This window comes from Ictidomys tridecemlineatus, chromosome 6 (genome assembly GCF_052094955.1).
Source record: "Ictidomys tridecemlineatus isolate mIctTri1 chromosome 6, mIctTri1.hap1, whole genome shotgun sequence".
Classification (NCBI taxonomy): domain Eukaryota; kingdom Metazoa; phylum Chordata; class Mammalia; order Rodentia; family Sciuridae; genus Ictidomys; species Ictidomys tridecemlineatus.
In genome coordinates this window covers 188,528,068-188,551,444 of record NC_135482.1, presented here as the reverse complement: position 1 = coordinate 188,551,444, position 23,377 = coordinate 188,528,068, and the positions used below count along the sequence as shown (strand labels likewise).

General features: G+C 40.0%; 1 protein-coding gene across 33 annotated transcripts in view; it reads left to right on the top strand.

Moving 5' to 3' along the window:
* Positions 1 to 23,377, top strand: part of Dock9 (dedicator of cytokinesis 9) — a 286,979-nt gene that overhangs the window by 102,606 nt on the left and 160,996 nt on the right. For 24 of the 33 annotated variants that reach the window (XM_078016277.1, XM_078016273.1, XM_078016264.1 and 21 more), the window contains exon 2: positions 22,881 to 22,997. In XM_078016277.1, the coding sequence (XP_077872403.1) occupies positions 22,881 to 22,997 (117 nt within the window). Of the gene's footprint in view, positions 1 to 3,656; positions 3,934 to 22,880; positions 22,998 to 23,377 lie in introns of those variants that run through there. The other 9 variants (XM_078016278.1, XM_078016274.1, XM_078016281.1 and 6 more) reach the window with 2 other exon arrangements.

The window sequence follows — 23,377 nt, the reverse complement described above, 5'->3', positions numbered from 1 at the left end:
CTGGACATGAGTAGGAAGCTTTAGCTTCTCTGAGTGTGATTGAAGTTCCTACCATAGGGAGAGAAAGATGGGATTGCAAGGTCTGAAGTTAGTTTCCGTAGACTCAAAAATTTCCCTTGGAAAATTTCTTAAATTCCTCTAAAGTTTTCATGGTTTTGAGTGCCCAGCCTATATGGTAATTTGTATGCACATTAAAATTTGAGAACTAAAACCCTTATATAGAAGCATTTATTCCACCCTGCTTTGAAGTGTTCCGGTTTTCTCACAGGGCTCACTGTGGTCTGTTGTAAGAGTACAACTTTGTACCCTTAATACATGCTCCTAGTTGTGTTTAGTATTGTAAGGGTTGAATAAATTATTGTGTGAAAACTCAATAGAAGATAGTAGGTGTTCAGTCATATTAGAGTTTGAATCCAGAGGCCCAACACATACCTTGTTCTTAGAAGGATTGTAAAGGAAAACTTGACCGCACACTTCCTGTTCTTCTACAGTGGCATTTCCTCTGGTGGCTGTGCTGACCAGATGTCATCCTCATGCCCTCAGACATTGATCTCATGAGTCTGTCAGAGAAACCACATCCTAGTCGGAGGTCGGGGTCTGAGGTGGGATGCTGTGCCACGCAGGACTCTCTGGACGGTCAGACTTCTTCAGCAATCAGTCTTATGAGTAAGATAGATTGCCAGCACTGCAAATGACCTGAGAAGTCACCTAGAGGAACAGCTGACAAGAGGATCTGTTCCTCTAGCCCTCAGAATTTCCTTTTTTCACAAGTTGGGCCTTCTTGAAGGCGACAGACTAGAATTTTGCTCTCAAAATTGCTTTCCTTCATCTGGGATTTAAGTATAATGTTCCGAGATGGAGTAAGAATGGCTGTGTGAATTTTACTGCCATGTTTCCTACAAACATATTGAGAACCCTGTCTATGTTAATCAGACCCCTCTACATAAATCTCCCTGTGAGAAACTTTTAAAAAACTATGTGCTTTACATATTGGCATGTTTTCCCCTTTTGATAATATAAATTATGGAACTGATGTTTGCCTTTTTGTCATGGCTACTTAGAAGCTCAGAGCCAATTAAAAGGTTTTTCCAAGTGAGGTTCTAGATGAATATTTGAAGACATCTTTTATAATCAAGTAGCAAAGAGGGAAGAACGGTTGATTTTTCATTGCTGATATGGTGATGTGTTGCAGCAACACAATTGGTAGAATTGTCATATTAGACCAGGCAGCCAGAGTCCTGAATTTAAGACCAAGGTTAATTTCTTCAGGTTGGAATAACAACAACAATGGGAGTTACCATTAAATGAATGCCTACTATGTACCAGGCACTTAAAGACCATTTAAAGACTTTTTAACCCCTTCACTAAATTCTTCACTGTTTGTGGGGATTGAAGCCAGATGCTGTGGTTATCAATTCTGGTTGGCTGGCAATCGGTAGGTACTGTGCTTTTTAGTAGTTTAGCACAGTTGGAATAAAATACTGGCTAAGCGTCATGCCATGATTTTCAGTGTGCACACTGAATCCCTGTCCCCACCGCTGGTCTGCAGCCTTCTGTCTGTGTGTAAACTCTGCATGAGTTTCCTCTTCTGTAAAATGGGGATACTGTTGCAAAGAGGTGTGAAGATCAAATAAATGGCCATCTATGCAGGGCTTGAACAGGACCTGGGCACTGTGAGCATTAATCATCTTTGTCAAATGACCTTTTTTAAGTTCCTTCCCATTTTTTACAGATACCAGGGTGTTTTGACTCAGCAAATAGGAGAGCATTTCTCAAAGTGCGAAATCCTGGTAGCTTAATGTCGACAGGTATTTGAGGAAGAACTGGACTATGTGGGACTCGTAAATCACCTGAAGGAGGTCTTGAAGTTGTTGGCCATGCCGAGCGCTACTGAGGCCCAGTGGGTGTTGCGTTTGTGGCATCATCCTTTCTTAGGGTGTCGAGAACATCTCTGAATTTTGATTTAACTGATCTTTCAAACTGTGTATATGTAACTGAAACTCTGTTGTTTTTTCTGTCCTCTTGTGACTTTATAAAGGTAGATTTTTATCACTGAGCTACAGCCCCAACCCACTACTATTTTTATAAGAGATTCATTAATCTCTTGTGATTTGTTAAAAAATTAATATCCACACTCAGAAGATCTCCGCTATTTAAGTGATCAAGCTTGGCTTTTGGAGGGAAACAGCCAATGCCGGCGCTGGTGGGAAGGAAGAGGCTGTCTGGGCACAGGGTGACTTCTCAGCTTCTGCACAGACTGCACTGAGTCCTCCTGGCCTCAGCTATTTTACCTGGAAAGTGGGACCCTCTGCCTGATCTCAAATACTTACTAGTTGCTTTCTTTCCTCCAAGACAGGGTACCTAAGGCAACTATTGTTGCTGTATGACAACTAGATTCATTGTTTCCTTGCCACTACTACTGTTGCCTACTGTTACTAAATGCTTCCTCCGGTCAAGGAAATAAAAAGCAAAATTAAATGGGAGAAGCTTGATAGTGTCCCAGGAATATCCCAGAATAATACTGAATCTCATCATTAGTGCTGATTTTTCATGTAACTTCTTAATAAATACTTTAATACCTGTGTTTAATTTTTCCTAGGAGATGATTTTTATAAAAAAAAATCAATCTACATGCCAGGTATGGTGGTGCACACCTATCATCCCAGTAGCTGAGGCTGGAGGATTGAAAATTCAAAGACAGCTGTAGGAAACTTAGCAAAACCCTATCTCTAAATAAAAAATAGAAAAGGGTTGTAGATGGGGCTTTGTGGTTAAGGGTCCTGAGTTCAATCCCTGGTACCAAAAAAAAAAAAAAAATTTACCATCAATATGTGAAATAATAAAAATAGCAGACTTTTGGGTAGGACATATTTTGGATGCTATTAGCATTGAATCATGGAATGATGACTCAGCTACTGTTCTGGGTTTTATGTGTGTCCCTATTAATTCTATTCTTTTGTCATTGATGATGCCTTTTCACCCTGCCTTCCCAGCTGGCCCAAGCTCCCTATGTTTTCTGTGGTCTTTTCAGTACCTAATACTGGGCATATTTACCCTCAGGTTCCTGCACCTTTGTTGGTATATTTAAAGGAATATTCTGTTTAATGAAAGTGCCCATCATCACGTACATGCTTTCCTGAACAGAACATGAATTTATTAAACATAGTGTCATCTTCCTGGCATGTGTAAACTGTAGCTATGTCAGATTTGGGAGTCTGTTGTTCAGGGAGAAGCTTTTCCTACTCGTGTACCTCGTGGGAACACCCTTGCTGGTTGCTGGTTCCTTCTTTGATCATCAGCCAAGCAGTTGGTGTTTAGCCACAACACAAATGAAAGAATTCTGAAACTATAAGGCTTTGGAACTGCCAGACGACCTAGCTGGCTTCCAAGCTCTGTAAGCTTGAGATTGGAAGTAATTATGAAGGAATCTCACTGTGACTGGTTTTCTTTTAAACACTGCACTATTTGGATTCAGATTGATTTGGCCCACACTGTGTGGAACAGACACAATAAGGCCGGTCTTTATCGAAGAGTCAGTACACTGTGTATTGTTCAGTTTGGGGTTTGTTTTTCTTTGGCCAGCTAGCAGGAGCCTCCCATTTTCCGAGCAGTAGTAACACCCCTGGAGGCTGGCCTTTGCTGTCATGCCTTCCCACCCCGCAGGCTCCACAGATCCAGCCGATGCTGCTGACCCTCGTGCCTGGGAAGCCAGTTTCCTTTCCTTCCTCAGGCCACTGGCATGCGTGCACAGCCAGGGACTCGCAGCTGTCCTCGGTGCAGGCTTTCTGACTTGTGTTTTCCGTGAGAATGCAGGCTGATAAATGCAGGACAAACAGTAGAAGTGTCAAAAAGGAACTGGTGATCGAGTCCCCCCTGCAGTACAAGGATGCTGCTCAAGGAGAGGTGGAAGCAGAGAGCCCAGGCCCTGTGCTGGTAAGAGGGGCTTTGCTTGTGAGAGATCTTGTGTAGACCATTGCTGTCTCTTAACTGTGCTGTGTATGTGAGGTTAACACCTCTTACCTCTGTTCAAGTTTAAAACTTGCTGTGCTTGCTTCTTGGGACCTCTTCTCTCTTTCTCTTTAGATGGATTTAGGCTCCACTTTGATTCCTCTTTGTAAAGAAAGAAATGTTAACATTTTGTGGGTAAACGTGGTTTCCAGGAGGCTTCTTTGTGTAGAACAGTTATGTATTGTTCAAAATTATGTCCTACCTGGCTGCTTCCAAATGTAAACTCAGGGAGGTGCTTTCTAATTCCAACTATAGGGTTTAGAAAAGGTCTGCTTTGCAAAATTAAAACCTTTTCTACATTATTTATGTTTTTGAGAAAACAGGGTAGGTACCATTGGGGGTTTTAAAGAAACACAACTGTTGAAATTCCATGTGCTCTTTTTCACTTGTTTTTAGCAGGTTTGCCTTAAACAAAATAGAAAAGAACCTAAACTGTGAGCCAGCTGACAGAGAAGTTTCTGTTCTTAACATTTGCTAAGTCTTAGGAGTTTGGATGAAGTCAAGTGCTTTGGTGGACTTTGTAAGGGAGGAATGTGAAAAACAGTTGTGTTGTTATCATCAATGAGTAGGTTGTGCTTCTCTCCCGGAATTTCTTTAGTACAATAAAGGCACATAATTTTTTAAGCAAGCTGCAAAAAGCACCAACATGCACTGCAAAGGGGACAATTGAGCCTTTCAAATGATCTGTTAAAGGGATTGTTAAACTAGTACTTACTCCTTTTATATAGTGTTTTTTTTTTTAAACACAGAGGATCAGTTGCTGTTACTATAAAGTATGTGGTTACTAGTTTACTTGATTTTCAATTAACATCTGAAGAATCTGAACTTAAATTTCCTAAAACAAACTTGATTTGAACCGAAGTGCTTTCCTCTGCAACAGGTGAGGCTGCCTTCTGTTGTATTGCCTTTCAAAATTATGTTGCTAACCTGAATTGAAGAAATCGTAAAGTATGTCTTTTCCCTGCAGATTTTCATCTTAGAGATTTAGGTTTCTCTTTCTTCACCCTCTGGTATATGTTGCTGGGAAATATTATTTGTTATCTTGGATTCCTTCCTGCTGGTCTAAGTTCTTTCACCTATTGAGCCTGAGCTGCTTACATGCTATGTAGATTTAACTGCTCAAAGCTCCCAGCCAGTGTAGCTTAGACTTTCTTGGAGGAAATTGTGTGGTTTCAGTTCCCTTGTGAATAGTCTTAAATATCTCTCTCAATGATTCTCCAGATGTGGAGGAATGTTTGTCTAGAGGATTGAATACATGTAAAGATATGTCATGTGATTTTGTTTTTAATCACTTAAGTTACTTTTAAAATATTTTGCTTCTCCTTCTAGTGATATATATATAGCTGTGTTTAGCCAGGCGTGGTAGTGCACTCACCTGGAGGCTGAGGCAGGAGGATTGCGAATTCAAAGCCAGCCTCAGCAATTTAGCGAAGCCCTAAGTAACTTGGTGAGACCCTGTCTCTAAATAAAATACAAAAAAGAGCTGGGGATATGGCTCAGTGTTTAAGCACCCCTGGATTCACTTCCTAGTACCCCGCCCCCCCATTTTTTTTTTCCTGTTAGGTCAAATCTCACTGCAGGCAGTTCCATGGAGGTCCTGTTCCCTTGCAGTGCAAGACTGCACCTAGTGGGAACTATCTCCAGGGTTCAGAAGCTTCTGGGGGTATGGAGCCTTCAGCTCTGTGCACCCACAGAGATGTGAAGGAGAGGCAAGGAAACAGAGATACAAGACACCTTTTTTACCCGCTGCTGTTTCCCTTCTAGCAGGGAACAAAGATAGAAAGAACTTGTGTCAGATAAGAGAAGTCAGAGTATGTAAACAGAGCCTCTGCCCGCAGCCCTGTTTCTTACCTGCGTCTACTGCTGCCCACTGCAAATGTGAATTCAGCAAGGTTCTGGGAATACTACTTGTTTCTCAAGATGACTTTTTAAACTGCAGACACAGCCCTGAGATGTTTGTTGAAATTCTATTCATGTATAATGTTAGTGGCCCCTGTGCTTAGCAAGAATCACCAAGTCTATAATTTGAGTGAGTTATACCAAGAGACATTTAAATATAGGTAACATACTTTATTCAGGAAGTAGCATTTTGAAATCTAGTTTTGCTTGTTTTAGTTATGTACACAAAATAGCCTTTGGGAGAAAATATTACCTAGTTTGGAAAGGAGAGCAATACTTAATGCATATAGTGAGAAATGAAAAGAGGGGAGAAGCACTTTTTTTTTTTTGATGCTTAATTATATGTGATTTTTTATTTAAAATGACTTTCCAAGTCTTCCAATGATTTTATAGGCTTTGTTTCACTTTTATTATCTCAAACAGCTAGAAATCAATACGCTTTTCATATTTTATTGTAATCACTATGTATGCTATTTTTTTTATTATTAATATCAGAACCACATGTATCAACCAGTAAGCAGTGCAGATTTAAATTAGCTTCTCAGTTGTTATGGTATCACTGCCAGATTCTTGGGATTTCGCTAACGCTAAATACTATTTCAAGCCCTTTCTCCAACTAGCTGTATAACTAGCAAAACATTCCACCACTCTAGGCCTACTTTTTTATTTGCAAAATCAAAGGCCTTAATTAGATAATATCTAATATTTTATCTATTTATAAAATTCCATGATATTCCCCGTCACATTCATTTACTCCTATTTCATCTTCATTTGCTACTTCTCTACTGATAAAAGCATAATTTTCTATAATCAAGTAAATATGAATTCATTAAAAACACAAACCCAAAATATTCTTATTCCAATATATTTGCATTAATAGATAAGAAGGCTCTCACTTGAATTTTCATATGCGGGGAGAAGCACTTTTAACCTTTTTCTCCATTCTTAATACTTTGCTCTTTATATTTCCAGACTTTCTCTTATGCATATGAAAGCATAGCTGTTTTTGTGTGTTTGAGAATGTACAATAGATTTCTGCATTAATTTTCTCCAGAACACATAAAGTACATCTTTCTTTGTCACTGTATGTGGTTTTATGCTATTATTTTTAATGGCTATATAGTATTCCATTTTATGTCTCTACCACAATTTAGTGGTTATTCAATTTGTTACAAATTCTTTACAGTTAGTAACAATGTAACAGTGAATGTACTGGTAAATAATATCTTAAAGCACTTATGCAAACCAGAAGCTGTACTTTTTCTATAAACATTCTATTAGAAGTTTCCTCTGTTTGGAAATAGTGTTTCTCCTTCTGCCAGGTGTACATTTAGGGTTTGTCCTTAGCACTGGCTGCTTGTTCAAGGCTGGTAAAGTCAAATGTTTCGACTTGGACATTATAAAATTCCAGAGGCTAAACAGGCACCTGTGTAAGTGGGTCTTGTCCCCTGCATTGTGACAGTAAGCCATGCAGGAAGTGCATGGGGAAACTTTGCTGTTCCTATCCAGGCTTGCTGCCAAACCCATTGAAAAATGGCTGTGGGCTGTGGATGACTAACAGGAACAATCAGAATACTCTCCATGTCTACATGTTAGTTATTGTGCTTACATTTGAACAACTATTTCTGACTCCAAATTCTGTAAAGTAGTTCCTGGAAATAATTTATTCTAATTGTTGTTGCCCAGTCATTTAGAGGAAAAGGGTGGGACCTCAGAGTCAAAAATGGCTGGGTTCTAAATTATTAATGTGGCCACTTCATTGGATTTCTTTCCTAGGCAGGTAAGGACTCAGTGCAGGTCTTTTGGGAATTTTGAGGGTTGAGAGGTATGCACACAAAATAGAAACTAGAGAGGAGTTGAGTTTTCACATGTAAGGTGTACTCCAATATTGTTTGAAAAGTATCTTTTGAGAGACATCTTTTGGGGTTTTCTTGTTTTTCTGGGATCATCAAGTGTTAAAAATGGAACTTCAGTTCTTTAGTGTTTCAATAAACACACTGCCACTCTAGCTAAATGACTACTTGAGATGTCCGCGCATGTGCCCAATGTAGAGTGGACCAGAAAGCACCTGGGTTTTGATTGGACAAGGCAGCTCATTTCTGGGAAAGCCTCTCTCCCAAAGAGGGGAAGAATGAGATGAGAGTCTTTTTGTCCCTAAAGTTTTATTTGCTTTAGAAATAGTAGACTAAGTGAAGAAAGACACCAACCCTGATGGGTGATGATCATGTTGTTAATATCCTGTTAGACTTTACATTAACTTGATTAAATTAGGAAACTGTTCTGCTTTATAGGTTTTCTTGTATTTGCATAAACTACTTTAGAAGAACTTCATTAATTATATCCATGATATTTAATAAGTAGTTTCTTTGTTTTAAAATACTGGCAGGTGTAGGAAGGAAGATCCTGTAAGCCTTATGTAGACACATTTCCATGTGACAAAAGCAGGAATTTGACGTATTCAGAGCCAGGAGCCTTCACACTGTGCTCTTGGTGAATCCCTTTCATTTGCTTATTCATTATTAGTTCATTCCATTCATATTTTTAAGTCCTGAGATTTCCTAGACTTTTAGGATCACATAATGGGGATTCAGAAGCCTTCCTCTCCCCAGGCAAGGGGTTTGTTCCTTAGAAATGCTTTTGCAGGGCTGGGGCTGTGGGCTGTGGGCTCATTGGCAGAGCACTTGCCTAGCATGTGTGAGGCCCTGGGTTTGATCCTCAGCACCTCATAAAAATTTAAATAAATAAATAAATAAATAAATAAATAAATAAATAAATAAATAAATAAATAAAGGCATTGTGTCCATCTACAACTACAACAAAATTAAAGAAAAGAAAAGCTTTTGTGTGATGATTTTTAGGCCTAATGAGTGTTAATCAGACCCATTCTTTCCAAATTCCCAGAAAGGTAATACTGAAGTAATATCAGCTTCAGGAATGACATGCTCTTGGATTTTTTAGCAATTAAAGCAGGGATTGCTGTCTTTGCAGTCAGTACAGCGACCCCCCACATTTCCTAGGAACAGTTTGCATGATCGGGATTCCCACTGTCACACAGTCATATTGTGGAGTGGTCAGTGGAAGGAATCTTTGGGGAGTGTATGCTAAGATAGTGGTGGGAGTAAATTTATTAACTGTGCCTGGCTTGCAAAACCATCCCAGAGAAGGAGCTTCCATAACTTGTGTTCCCACCTCATTGTAATGTGGAGCCACTCTTTAGGGGTTCTTGTTTATGTAGAAAACTAAAATCTTACTTATGCTAATGTGTTTCTTTTCTGATGTTTTGTCATCAGTGTGGAGGCAAAAAGGCTTGTGGCTGGTTTTTTTTTCTTTTCTTTTTTTTAAATAGCAAGGGTGTCTTTTATTTGGGTGTAATAATAAAAACATAATGCCTTGCTCTGGCCAAACACTGTTTTATGCCCACTAAGTACATTATTTCAATTAACCCTTGCAGCTCTGAGAGGCAGGTGCTGTCTTTTCTCTTGATGATGAGGGAACTGAGCACAGAGAAGTTAGGTAACTTGCTCAGAGTAATGCATTTATTTAATGAGTGGCAGAGCCAGGATTGTAGACTTCTGGTCAGGTTTTCTAAGATCTACGCTTGGACATTTTAACAAAAAGGAGTCTATTCATTTGGGCTTGGCACTGGGAATGTAAAGATGAACAAGCAAAGTAAAAAAATTTAAATGATTAAAATCCAGTTTACAAACAACAGAAATACAGAGAAAGGGAGTGGAAGTTGGAAGCATGAATGGAAGTGTTTGCACGAAGCAGCATCAATTGATGGAGTATCTGAGAGTCCAGAGGCATGCTGCTTTCCTTTCTGGGTTTTTTTTCCCTTTCTTTTTTAAAAAAATATTGCAGCATGATCCTGAAATGTTTATTCCTTAATCAGTAAAATGAGCACTGTTGTGCCCAAAGTGTTTAGAAGGGGCTGCTGTTCACTTCGGTGTGTGCTAGTGGTGAAAGGTGGTGGCTGTCCACCAGGCAGCTGTGTCCAGGGTGGCCCAGTAGAGAGCACTTTGGAGAGGAGAGACCTAACCGTCATCCCTGTCTGCCTGGAAGTCTCTGCAGATCACCACTCCCATCCCCCTACCCTCCTGGGCTTCAGTTTTCTCATGTGTAAAATGAGAAGCACGCAGTAAATACTTTCTCAGGTATCTTCTGGGGCCTGAGTTCTGTGTTTCAATGTTAGTGTCTGATCCCAGGATAACCTGTGATGGAGTCACGTTCAGGATCCCAGAGTTTTACTTTCAGGTTTTAAGCTTATGTATTCAAAATCATTTGGGGTTTGGGCCATTGGAGCTGCAAAATGGGATGTCCCATTAAGACTGGTGAAAGGGGTGGCCACTTGGAAATGAGTAAAAGGGCAACAGAAATTGGAGTTAGGGAACACTAGATAGGAACCTTCAGATGGCAGATGACTGATGGAGAATAATTTTAGAATCAAGAAGACTTGCAAATTATAGTTTTTCCTCAACTTACCACAAGTTTGAAATGCCCTGTAATGTGATATAACCAGGGTACAGTTTCTCTTAAAGTGACATTTTGAGGCTTTGGAAGTTTTAAGTGCTCTCTTTCCTGACAGATACACTTGTCACTTACCAGTGGGTCTGATCTCTGAGGGCCCTGCCAGCTTCCTGGGGAGGTGCTGGGGATTCCCCTGCTGTTGAGTTTCCTCCCAAAGGAAAGATATCCAAGAGCCCTAGTGCTCACTTTTAGGAGACCCACTTGCCACTTCAAATCCAAGACTGTTCAGATGGAGGAAGGAATGATGATCGCCCTCAGACCTCTCCTCTCTGAAGGCTCAATCACCTGGTCTTTCCTTACTCCATTTTTTTCTAAGCATGGGGATCATTGTTAATCTCTTGCTTAATGCCTTTCTCGGATTCTCCTTTGCAGAGAAGAGAAAGCAATGGATTCCTTGCTTCTCAGAGGTTGCCTCTGAATTTGCCTGTTGGCCTCACCTGCAGATGTAAAAACTTAAGGAATTGGATTGTCCATTGTTTTGCCATGAAGTTTTTAAAAATATCTGTGTATTAAAATTTCACAAGTCAGTAATAATTTATAGAAATAATAACATGACCTACATATATAATTTTAGATTTTCTAGTAACCATGTTAAAGTAAAAAGAAACAGGTTTAATTCATTTTAATGATGTGATTTTTAACCTAGTATTTCCAAAATGGTAATTGTTTCAGCATTTAAAATATAAATGCTTATAAAAATGTTAAGGTATTTTACATTATTTTAACTACACTATGTCATCGATATTTAGTGTGTGTTTTAGGCATAGCACATCTGAATTAAGACTCACCACATTTTAAGTACTCAGCAGTCACTTGTGGCTAGTATCTGCCCAACTTAGCAGTACAGTTCTATAAATTTACACATTTAGTAGCTTAAAAGTCTCAAAATAGGAAGTTGTCATTTTGGGAGTTGAGTTACCTCATTTCTGGATGAGGTAACATTTTTAAATCAGTAGGGGGAGAAAAGATTTTAAGAGTAGGGTTAAGTTTTCCTTGTAAAGATCGTGCCCTGAAGAATTTGATTGAATCATAAATGATCTGTTACCTAATGGCATTAATGTTTGTCCAAGTGTTCAAACCTGTTCTTTGGTGGGGAGATTTAGTATTTTGGAGTAAGATTTTTAATATTCTTGAAGAGGGAAATGAGAGTCATTCAAGCAGGGTCTTTTTTTGTCTTTTATCTCCGCATTGGTGAGACTGAAGCCTAACCAGCTTGGAGCTGGGCAGAAAGCCCTGGGCTTCTGACTCTGGTAGTGTGGAGGTGGAAGCATCCCAGGGTAAAGCAGGAGGAAACGAGGCACTGGGCAGGTGCTTCTGGTTCTAGAAATCTGGAATTACATCATGCCCATTGCTCCTGTGTGGTGGGGAAGGTCCTGGGCTGGGGGCCAGGAGACCCAAGGTTCACCATCTGTGTGACTTTTATTAAATCATCTTGCTCCCGAGCTTCAGTTTCCTCATCTGAGAAATAGTGATGATGTCACCACACAGATTTTGGGGGAAGTTTAATGAGATAAGATGTGTGTAATCTGGTAAAAGCATGTATGTCACTGGGGCTAACATTAGATTGAATTTGAACTACATATGAACATACACAAAAGTGTATGAACAAGTAGAATAGTTGTCACACTGAGTGGGCATCGGAATCTTCTGTTGTGCTGGGCTCCACTCAGAGCTGCTGATTCTAGGGTCCTGGGGTGAATTTGCATTTTTAACGAGTTCTAGATACTGCTGACTCTGTGGTTTGGAACTGAGCTTTGAGACCCACTGGACTGGTATAATGAACCTCTATGTACCCTCTTCAATAATGGTAGACATATTGGGAACCAGAATCTAAATTCTCTCAGCACCTGCCCTTCACTGGTCTCTGTGCTGCCTTTCTATCAAAGTCTGCAGAAATTCTTTTGGGAGTTAGTTATGTGTATGAACATCCCACACCTTTTATCCAGCAACTTAAAATAAGTAGCTTAAAGTCAGTTGTTTTGAAATCTGACTGAATCTGGCTTTTGCTTTAGTTTAATTTCTAGGCAATTTTAAAGTTTCAAAAATACCTTTCATTGATCTAGGAAGAACTGAGAATTTTCGGCCATATGCTTAAAAAAATATTGGATAAAAAAGAATCTGTACTATAAATTTTAAGAATTGTTTATGCAGCTTCCATGTTGCATCTTTTTCTTTATTGCTTTCATCATCGATTCTCACCTATGTAAAAATGGCAGACAGATTAGTGTCTAGGAGAATGTGTACATGAGAGATGCTGGGCTTGCCTTCAGGCTCTCTGCTTTGTTACCTCTCTGTTTTTCTTATACACTTCCTTGACATATTTTGACCCATGCCCTGTGTCTGAAGAAAGACGTTTTAAGCACTATAAGAGAGCTGTCCCTCTTCCTCTCCACATTGTGGCTCCTTGGGCATGGAACGTGGAGTAAGTCCCCTAAATTCCTGCCTTGTCTTCCATCTCTTCATTAACATTCTCAGGAGCATCCCCATTTGAGCACAGCTGACTAAAGCTGACTAAATGGGAGCAAAGGAATGAGTTCTAGTGGATTGGTATTAACATTATTACTATCTTTAATTACTTCAATTTCCATTATGTTTCTCTTATACATTTTCCATATGCTGTTGATTTGACAGCTTTTTAGTCTTTATAATAGGCTAATAATTTTGGAAAGCCATGGGTGCTTATAAAAATGACAAATACAAAACAGTCTTTTTTTTTTTTTTTGGTCTGGAAATTAAACCCAGGGACCCTTAACTACTGAGGCATATCCCCAGCCTTTTTTATTTTATTTTACTTTGAGACAGGGTATCACTAAGTTGCTGAGGCTGGCCTCAAACTTTTCATCCTCCTACCTTAGCTTCTCAAAAGTCTCTGAAATTACAGGCATGTGCCACTGTGCCAGGCAGAAGTGAGAATCTTTTCCTTCTCTCAAATTGATTTTGAGTGTACAAGGTTTACTAATATGGACATGCCTTATGAAATAAAATCTTCATTCAGTGACAACTTTTTAAATTACAATGCTTTTTAAAGTGCTGTTCAAAGGGAGAAATCAACATCTTATTAGTATTTATAATATAAAACTGAATTTGCAAGTATTTCATCATTGGTATTAGTCTTTCTGAGGATAACACCACATTGTAGGGTGAGAAATATATTTAGATGTCTGAGAGTTTAGTGTTCCTTATACATCTTTCATCAGTCTCCAAGTCATTAACCGTGTGGCTTAATGCTCAGGTGGAGCTTTCCTCTAAAAATAAGCTTAGGTAACTTCTCTTTCCTCCTGTTCTGTCATGTATTGATGCATGTTGTCAGTGAAAGTAAAAATATCAAAATGCAGACAATGTTTCTGTAGAGGCTGAGGGGAGAGCCTGAGCCAGGGCAAGAGAGAGTCCTCCTAGGGCTTCAGGACAGTCCCTTCCCTTTCATGCTGCAGAGTCGCCTCATCTGTAAAACCAGAGGCCTATACTGGGTAATCTCAGGGTGGGTTTGCACAAGCTTATGGTGCTAATGTTACTGATCCTCCTGCACATTTTAAAAAAGCATGCTTCCAAACAGCTTCTAGATCATTCTCCCTATACTTACAAATGAGCAGTCCAGAGAAGAACCTGCATTACCAAATGAGAATGGGTTTTTATCTTGATTGCCGTGATCTCCTAGTTTTGAAGTCCTCGGTTAAGGGCAGAGGAGCATATCTATTAGGAGATGATGGGAGGTTGTCTTACTCTGGCTGGAAGATGGAGTGGGGACATTGTTGAATATCTGTGCCTTTCTTACTGGGCACACTTGCCATTCTGGCCTCATCTTTTCCTGTAGTTTGTAGTCTAGGGGTGAGCACCCCATGGTGAGCTAATCAATGGCACCCCCTCAAATGAATTCTCTTCAGATATTTGCTTCCATTTTCAAGGAGAGACTGGGGGCTGCAATCTCCTATTTCTCTGCAATCCTGAAACTTCAGTCCCTGAATTTCTCACTCCACCTGAATCCTGGCCGAGTTGTTCCACTCTAGCAGCTCCCTTTGGGAAGCACCCCACGTTGTTGGGTTCCTTCATTTGTCCAGCACATAGTGACTGAGTACCACACCTTGTTAGATGCAGTTCTAGGTGCTGGAGAAAGCAGCATATCAAACAGAGAAGGCTTTGCCTTCATGGAGTTTATAATTTAGCTGCTGGAGGTCACATTTGTTCTAGCTGTTCCCACTCTTGGGTTCCCACCGTTGTCACTCATTCTGCTCTACTTTTTTACATGTCTTCCTTTTGGCATGGCCTGCAAACTTTTTATTGGTATCAAAGACAGGCAAAAGTGCACATGGACAGGCTCAGTAAATATCTGTGGAGAGAAGGAACCCAGAACAGCACATGATATTTTGTGGGGAAGCAGCTGTTAATTTCCTATGCCCACCCTAGTTAGGGGAAAATGAGGATTCTTTCTTCAAATCTGACAACTTCAGAAGTTCTTCCTGGGTTCAGTGGCACCCACTTGTAATCCAGGGTCTCAGAAGGGTAAGGCAAGAGGATCACAAGTTCAAGGCCAGTCTCGGCAACTTAGTGAGACCTTGTCTCAAAACTTTAAAAAAGAAAAGAAAAAAGCTCACAGATTCAAGCCCCAGTATCACAAAAAGAAGAAAAAATTCTTGGTGGAGTTTGTAGTGAGAGTTATGCATTGGTGGTAGCCTGGAGTGCAGAAAGGTTTGTGCACTCCAGGCTACCCGCCTGTTGTTGTCTGTTCTATTTCCAATAGTGCACCCGACTATTGTTGTCTGTTTTTATTTCGTATGTTCTTCTCTGGACTGCTCATTTGTATGTATAGGGAGAATGATCTAGAAGCTGTTTGGAAGCATGCTTTTTTAAAATGTGCAGCAGGATCAGTAATATTAGCACCATAAACTTCTGCACTTGTCTTCAGAAGCCCATCTTTGATTGCAACCTGCCATATCCCCTTCCCCAGCAACAGTGCTGGTGCCTGTTGGCAACATTGAGAAACACTTTGTAAATGGAAAAAGTTTCATGAAGAATTTTTGTCACAGCCCATCAAGTAGCTTGTAATGTTATTCAGAGAAATCATGGAAGTCCTAAATTCTTTATAAGCGGGGACGATGAATTTCTCATTTCTTAAAATAGAATGCCTCAAGAACTGCCATTTCCTTAGTGTGCTATTTCAAGAAGTAGCATTCAGGATTTCAGCTATGTTAACATTCAATAACCAGAGACAAATAGGCAAGAAAGTCTGGAAAGTTCATAAGCAGCTCTCTTGCCTAATATCTTTATTATTCTCTGTTCACGTGAGTTTAGCTTTTAGCATGATTCCAAAGCTTCATACATGTGAATTAATTTTGTAGAGTCTCATTTTTCTGGTGCTGAGACTCCCTACTTCAAATTATTTTTCCATCTGGAACTTCAGTTTGCAAGAGAGTGGGCCACCTGACCCCAAACAGCACATGTCTGTGGGAGGGAGGGAATTCAAAAGGCCTAGAAGAGCCATTGGTGTCAGAGCCTCATGGGAGCATGCTCTTTAGCATTGGTGAGTGGGAGGAAAGCAAAATTACTGGAGGTTTCCATGCTTCCAGCTGCTATGCTTGGTAGATGGGCGTTGGGAAGGCATGGTTTATCTGTGGGTAACCTCTGACCCTTGCCTCAGGCCGTTCCTGCTGGTGTCCTTCTTAGAGCCAGGGTTTTGATTCTTTGATAGGAGAACTGTCTGCAGGCCCTGGGCCTCCCTGACTCTATAGCAGAAGCTTGACTCCATCTTTCTCCTGATTAAGTGCCACGTAACCCTACGTGAGCAGCACTTCTGAATCCTGGACACTGGAGCTGCCATACCGGGTTGGGTCTAAAGTATTGCTGTGTATACCTCGACTCCTACCCGCCAGCTGTTCTTCTCAGTCCCTCCTGACACAGAGTGCATCAATACTCAAGTCAACTTTTAATTTAAGCATCTATTTATGTTTTCTTTGGGCTCAGCCCTTGAATTTCAGTGTCATCTCTATTGTACAGTTTTCTCTATGTTAGGTCTTTTTTTTTTTTTTTTTGGTGCATCTCCCCACTGTTGTTGTCTGTTTTTATTTCGTATGTTCCTGGATAGTAGAGGAAAGTTTTTGTAAACAATTGATATAATTGAATATATGTGACGCATTAACCTAAAAATATAAAGGGAAAATACCTTGTCATGCAAGCAGTATATTTAATAATAATAACAGTAAGCTACATTTATTATGTATCTACAATTTGTCAGGCTCTGCCTTTAATAACTTATTATTATTTAATAATAATAACTTAATTATTTAAGTTAATAATTAACTCCGCTGACCCAATAGCAGCCCCTTATGACTGCAAAGCTCAGCTCCCCAACTCACTGAACTGTCTTGCCTTTGATTTGACCAACAAATCAATTTGTGTTATCTGCGCTATCAGGTATCTGCCTAACCAGGGCAGATCCAGGTTTTGTGAGAAACCATAATTTAAAAAAAATTCTAGAAACCTCTTTAAGAAAAATAAAAAATTTGAAATCTAAATAAAATTTGAAAATTGAAATAAGGCATGAAAGTAAATATTTATTTAGGATTTGAAAAGAAACCCCTGCAAACTACAAATTTTAAAAAAGCTAAACCTAACCCAGCAGTTCAGGAAAAGCAACATGTTTTATCAATGAAATCTGGAAATACCTCTGCAATACTTTCTTCCCTACATATTTTTGGCTTCATGTTCTTTGATCACCTCTTCATATGATTATTATTTTGTGTTGTCATTCTTTATTGCAAGGACAGATGATTCAGTGTTTCCCTTGGTGTGATTAGTCAAGATTCATATGGCATCCTTGAGAGTTTAGGAAAGTTTCTTCCAGCTTCACATTTGGTAATGTCATAGGAATTTTTAGTATTGGAAAAATCTTTATTAAGTTTCTTCCTAACTTAGTGAGCCATATGATTTGGGGGGCATTTTCAGTTAACTAATCTTATATATATATATACACCATCAAGTAGTTCTCTGGCAAGCACCTTAGGAAGTGTCTTTATCTCCATAAATCTTTCCTCCTGCACTTCTGTGTCATGATGTTGGCTAGACAGCGTACATGTTCCCAGTAGTTGCTCTAAGCCAAGATGCCCAGCAACCATTAAACTATACTGGGACCCCCTAGAGAGAGTGCCACACAAGTAAGGAGCACTAATTAGCCCCACAATTACTATGTCTCTGGGTCCTGGCCTGGGTGCTGAGGTTGCACAGAAATAACAAGATCCAGCCCTGCCCCAAGTCACTGATAGCGGAGGTGATGAGCTGTTCGAAGGTTGCTGTACCCCATGGTCCAAAGAGATGCATTCCTAGGAATGCAGCTATCCAAGTAGCAGTAGGGGAAAGGTAAGCTGTCTCTCCTTGGGTTGAGGGAGGTGGTTGAAAGGGTCTGGGGCAAGTCTGCTTTAACTTTTTCACCATATTTACTCTCTGTGTAAGATTTATTTTTAGAGGAAGAACTCTGATGCTACAATGATGTTTGTAGACCACTGGCTGTAGGGGCTTGAGGATTGTAATAGTTTGGAGGTGGGAGGGAGGTGATTCCAGGAGAGGGATGCCAGGAGGAGGCTCATGTCAGAAACAATGGATGCAGCATTGCCTGCCTCCTGGGCCCAGAGCTTAGAGGCTCATACCTGACTAAGGTGGGCTCCATTGTCAAGTTAGGGGTTCAGACCTTTGTCCCCCCATGATTCTCATTCTTCATTCACACTTATGAAGCACCACTTCCTTAGTAAAGTGAGGAAACTTCAGGACTCACAAATGGCAGTTGGCTCATCCTCCTCCCTTAACTCAGCACCTCTCCTGGTCTTGGGTTGGATGTTTACACGCCTGCCTCTCCTACTAGTCTAGGGCTTCTTAAACTCAGTTTCATATAGTCATTCTCCAGAACATTACAGCCACCCCACAAAACTGAGAGTTTGGAGAGCAAGTTGTATCCACATTTTGTGGGGAACGAGAGATCAAGCCTAGGCTCTCCAAGGGGTCTGTAACCTTGAGGAGATTATGAAGCTTAGCATTGGGCTTGTTTGTTGTTCCTCAGTGAATTTAAAAATTCTTACACCGTTCCTGGTTCATCATAGATGTGAGTTCTCTAGCATCCCTGGAGAGTTTGTTCAAACATCCTTGGAGATCTGGTACCCCTCCTGGATTTTCTGATTCAGCTCTGGTGTGAGACCTCAGAATTTATATTTGTAACTAGTTTGTAGGAGATGCTGAATCAGCTGGAACCCACTTCTAGAACCTCTGTTATAGACATTTTGTGGACCCAAAGTCACATGGTATCTCTCCCTTTTTGATTTCGTAAGTGGCAAGATAAATGAATGTTCACAGTCAAGAACTTCCTATCTTTTAAGGTGAAGGACTTGTATATAGCTTGAGTTACATTCTTCATACACTATAAAAGTAGCAGTTAACCCAGTATAAGTTCTTAGTGTTGGCCACCCGCCGCAGTGCCTAGGGAAACACAGCACCCTGGAGTATTAAAAATCAAACTGATGAATTCTCAGGGCTTCAAAACATGGTGGTATGAGGACCTCTGCGTAGGTTCATGCACGAGTGTCATTGATTTGGGTAATTCTGGGTTTCTTTTGAAGATAACTTAAGAACTTTGCCCTTGGAGCTTTGTTATCAGTGGAATAACTAAACCTGAGCATGGGCTTTAAAGCCAGGACCATGTGTCAGATCTGTGTTAAGCCTTTTTTCTAGATCAGGAGTTGGGGATTGCTAGTCTGATAATTAGCCAGTCTTCATTTTGCTGCTAGTGAGATGTTCTTGCCCTCAATCTTAATGCGAGCAATCAGTTCTCTATCCCAGTGGGCTGTCCCCTCCTGCTCCTGTGAGCGTGGGGGAAAAGCTTAGTGGCACTGAAGAACAGTGAACAGCTGTGGCAGTGAATCATCCATTTAAAGAAGAATAGAAAATAGGCCACTATCCTCTTATCCCATGGTTGAAAAGAGCAGCATGACTTCCCAAGGATCCATCTCTAAGTCCAAGTCTGTCTTCTGCCATTTCTTTGTGTTTCTTCTTTTTCTCTCTTTATCTTCCTCCTCCTCTTCCCTCATCTCTGCCTTTGCATCCTAAGGGGCCTATCTGTCCGTCTCCCCACCCCACCCCTACCTCTGTGGCTGTGTCTGGTCCCTGTTCCTTTCCTTCCCTCACCACTTTTGATTCCCAGCCTTTCTCCTCTGAAAGTTCCCTCCTCCCCCGCCCCACTCAAGGCCTTCTGGTAGAAGGCAGATGCTGTGACAGTTTTGTAGTTGAAGCAGGAGTTTTTTGCTTTCTTAACGTAGGAGACAGGTGGGTCACTGTCAATAGGCCCTTTTCTCTGAAATCAGTCATTCTGCTGTGGACCTTGCTCCCTGCAGTTACCGAAGATCTCTACCCAATCAGGTCACTAGGAGTTAATTCATAAAGGGACCTTAGGGTTTTTTTTAAGTTCGAATTTTTTACATTCCTTGATACAGGTTATTGCTCCATGATATTTCCTGATTGTTGATATCAGCTTGATGAGCATCCTCTGTCTTTCACAGAAATAGTGGCTTATGAACTCTCTTCCACGTTTACTCTGATCATTCACTAGTGAGCACAGAGGGTTAAAAGGCAGTCCAGTGTGGGAAAAGAGGGTTCTGTTTGAAGAAGGGCTATGTCCTAATTCAGCCCCCCTGGAAACTTGGTGGGATGCTTTGGAAAATTAGCTGATTTTGTGATGAGCCTCACTTGTTGAGTCGATTGTGATCTGACTGAAAAGCCCTTGAAAGAGACACTCTGGCACACAAAAGCAAGGTATTACTAATAACTTTGCATCCAGTCATTGAATATCCTTAAGGCACATTTAGGGGAAAACAATGATTTGTATAATTATGAATATTTTAAAATCATTAAACCTTGTAAGCAACCCAAGTTTAGTCAAAAAGGTGAGAAACAATCACTAAATACCCTTAAGAGTTGTAAGCATGATATCTTTATTTGTCTATAGGAAGGAAAACATATTAGTAGTTCAACATGGAAACTTAATATAAAGAGTATTAAATTGGTGAAAGGTTATTTACTACTAGTAAGAAAAGATAATTCCAAAGCGTGAGTCAGCAAACTATGCCATTGGGCCAAATGTGGCTATTGCCTATTTTTTGTAAATAACACTTCCACCTCCATTGGTTTATTTATTATCCCTGCTGTTTTTTTGCTGTGTGCTTATTTGGGTTTTATTAGGAATATGAAAATAGTTCCTAAGGAAATCTTGTTAATTGTGGCATCCATTCATTTTGCCAGCTAGCTTTAACTGACTGATTACTAAATGCAGTACAGCAAACAAAAATAAAGGGATGAATTTTATTCTTTTTTTTTTTTTAAATATTTTTATTAGTTGTTGGTGGACTTTTATTTATTTATATGTGGTGCTGAGAATCGAACCCAGTGCCTCACACATGCTAGGCAAGTGATCTACCACTGAGCCACAACCCCAGCCCATGAATTTTATTCTTAAATTGAATTCATATATTTTGAAGAATACTTTTTTCCTGTTACAATTCTTATTTTAAAAATAATTTCTTTGTATCAGTTTTTTTGAAAGTAAAGACAACGTGATGTTATATTTTGTAGGAATTAACCTACACTGCTTAAGTCAAGTAATTGAAGTTAAATATGAACATTTATCTGTATCTTAGGCAGAGCAAGCTTACTGCTGCCTCAGACTAATCCAGAATCTCAAGGACTGAACATAGCAGATAGTTTCATTTTTGCTTATGGGTATTTCAGTGCCTGTTTAAGCTGGCAGCCTTCTACAGGGCAATTCAGGATCCAGAGGCCTTCCATTTTAGGGCTGCACACACCCCTACCCCCGCTTGGGCTTCAAGGCCACTGTTGGATCCTGTGTGTGTGGCTGGCTGTGGAAAGTGGGGATGGGAGGGGGTCATGTGGGAATCTTATGGGCCAAGGTGGCCATGTCCCTTCTACTTGCATGCCACTGGCCAGAAAACCATCATTTGACCATAGCTAACCACAGGGAGATTAGGTATATTGGAAAGGAAAGGATACAGGTTTGGAGAACACATAGCAGTCTCAGTCACAGTTCTCAAAGTAAATGCCACATACCAGATGCATGTTTGTTTTTTTGGTTTTTGTTTGATACCAAGGGTGCATAACCACTGAGCCACATCTCCACATTTATATTTTATTTAGAAACAGAGTCTCACTGAATTGCTTAGGGCCTTGCTAAGTTGCTGAGGCTGGCTTTGAACTTGTGATTCTCCTGTCTCAGCTTCCTGAGCCACTGGGATTACAGGCTTGTGCCGCCGTGCCTGGCCCAGATGTCTTTAATGTATTTCCTATATATGAATTGTCACTCTAGTATGATAGCATTTATTGAGATCATGTATATCAGATGATTTTTTTAATTAAATTTCGAAGAATAATCTTGCAATAACTATTGATAAAATAGATTGTTACTTCTGACCGTGTGTGTGTGTGTGTGTGTGTGCGCGCGCGCGCCTATTTTAACACTTGACATATGGTACTATAGTTAATTGAGTATGTATTTCCACCCCTAAATTAGCTCGGTCAGTGCCTTGCACAATGAAAGTGACCATAAATATGGTGACAGTGATACTGTAGAAAAGAGATTGTTTTTACTGAGAAGATAAATTTTGGGAAATAGCTAGAAAAGGCATATTATCTCTTCTTTCCCAATTTGTTTTCTATTCAGTGCATGCTGGAGATGAATATTCATGTCCCTTAGGGTTTACCCACAAGCCCTGGGTATATCCTTGCCTGGTTTTTTTTTTTTTTAAAAAATTTTAATATTTATTTATTTAGTTATCGGCAGATACAAGATCTTTGTTTGTATGTGGTGCTGAGGATCGAACCCGAGCCGCACGCATGCCAGGCGAGCGCGCTACCACTTGAGCCACATCCCCAGGCCCCTTGCCTGGTTTTGATCAAGCTCATACTTTTCTGTGTTCAGGCATTATATATCTTTTCATAGAGATCCTTCAGTAGGGATATTTGGAGGCTCAGGGTTCCATGGAGCTTTGCATGAAATAATCTTGTGGCCATATTTAGGTTTTTTGTCAGGAGGAATGAGCCTTCATTGGCAGGCCTTGGCTGGTTTCCCTAATCAGGGCAGCTCTGGCAGACCTGAAGACTTGGAAGGGGACCAGTCTAGCCATTGGTGACCCACGAAATAATTGGAAGTCTTGCAGAATGCAAACCTCCTTTGTGCTTAAGTAACTGAATAAGTGTCATTCTTAAAGACAGGGTACAATTACAATGTAAGGGGTCTTGTTTTCCCTTTGAAAACAACTTTTCTCTTGTTTCTTCCAATAGCAAAACTAATACATAAATTGAAGAAAAGTTGGAAAACATATGGTGTATAATGTATAAAGATTTTTAATCTTGAGAAATTGAGTTCATCTATAAAATGTTTATTTGATTTATTTTTTGTCTTTCAGGCCAAGCCAAAGCTAATTGAGCCACTTGATTATGAAAATGTCATTGTCCAGAAGAAAACTCAGATCCTGAATGACTGTTTGAGGGAGATGCTACTCTTCCCTTATGATGACTTTCAGGTAAGACTTGGGTTTCTGTCAGCAGAATCATGTACTGATCTTTACAAACTTTTCCATCTCTTGATTTATTTTTTGGTTAGTTAATTAGTGGTTTTTAAAAGGTGAAAAGATGTTATTCGAGAGAAAAGTTATTATATACTTCCTTCATATAGTCATATTTTGAGTGATTATATTTTTGCATATATATTCATAATATGCAAAAAGGAGTGTATCCTGTGTGATCTTGAATAAAAGTGTTAAGACTCTGGGTTGATTTAGTGGGCACAAGTCTCTCTCAAGTCTTATGAGATTGTTTTAGATTCAGATTTTTGACCAAGTGCATCAGTCAAAATCTCAAGTACACTGGAGATTTATGTCACTTTTCCTTTTAGAGTGACACT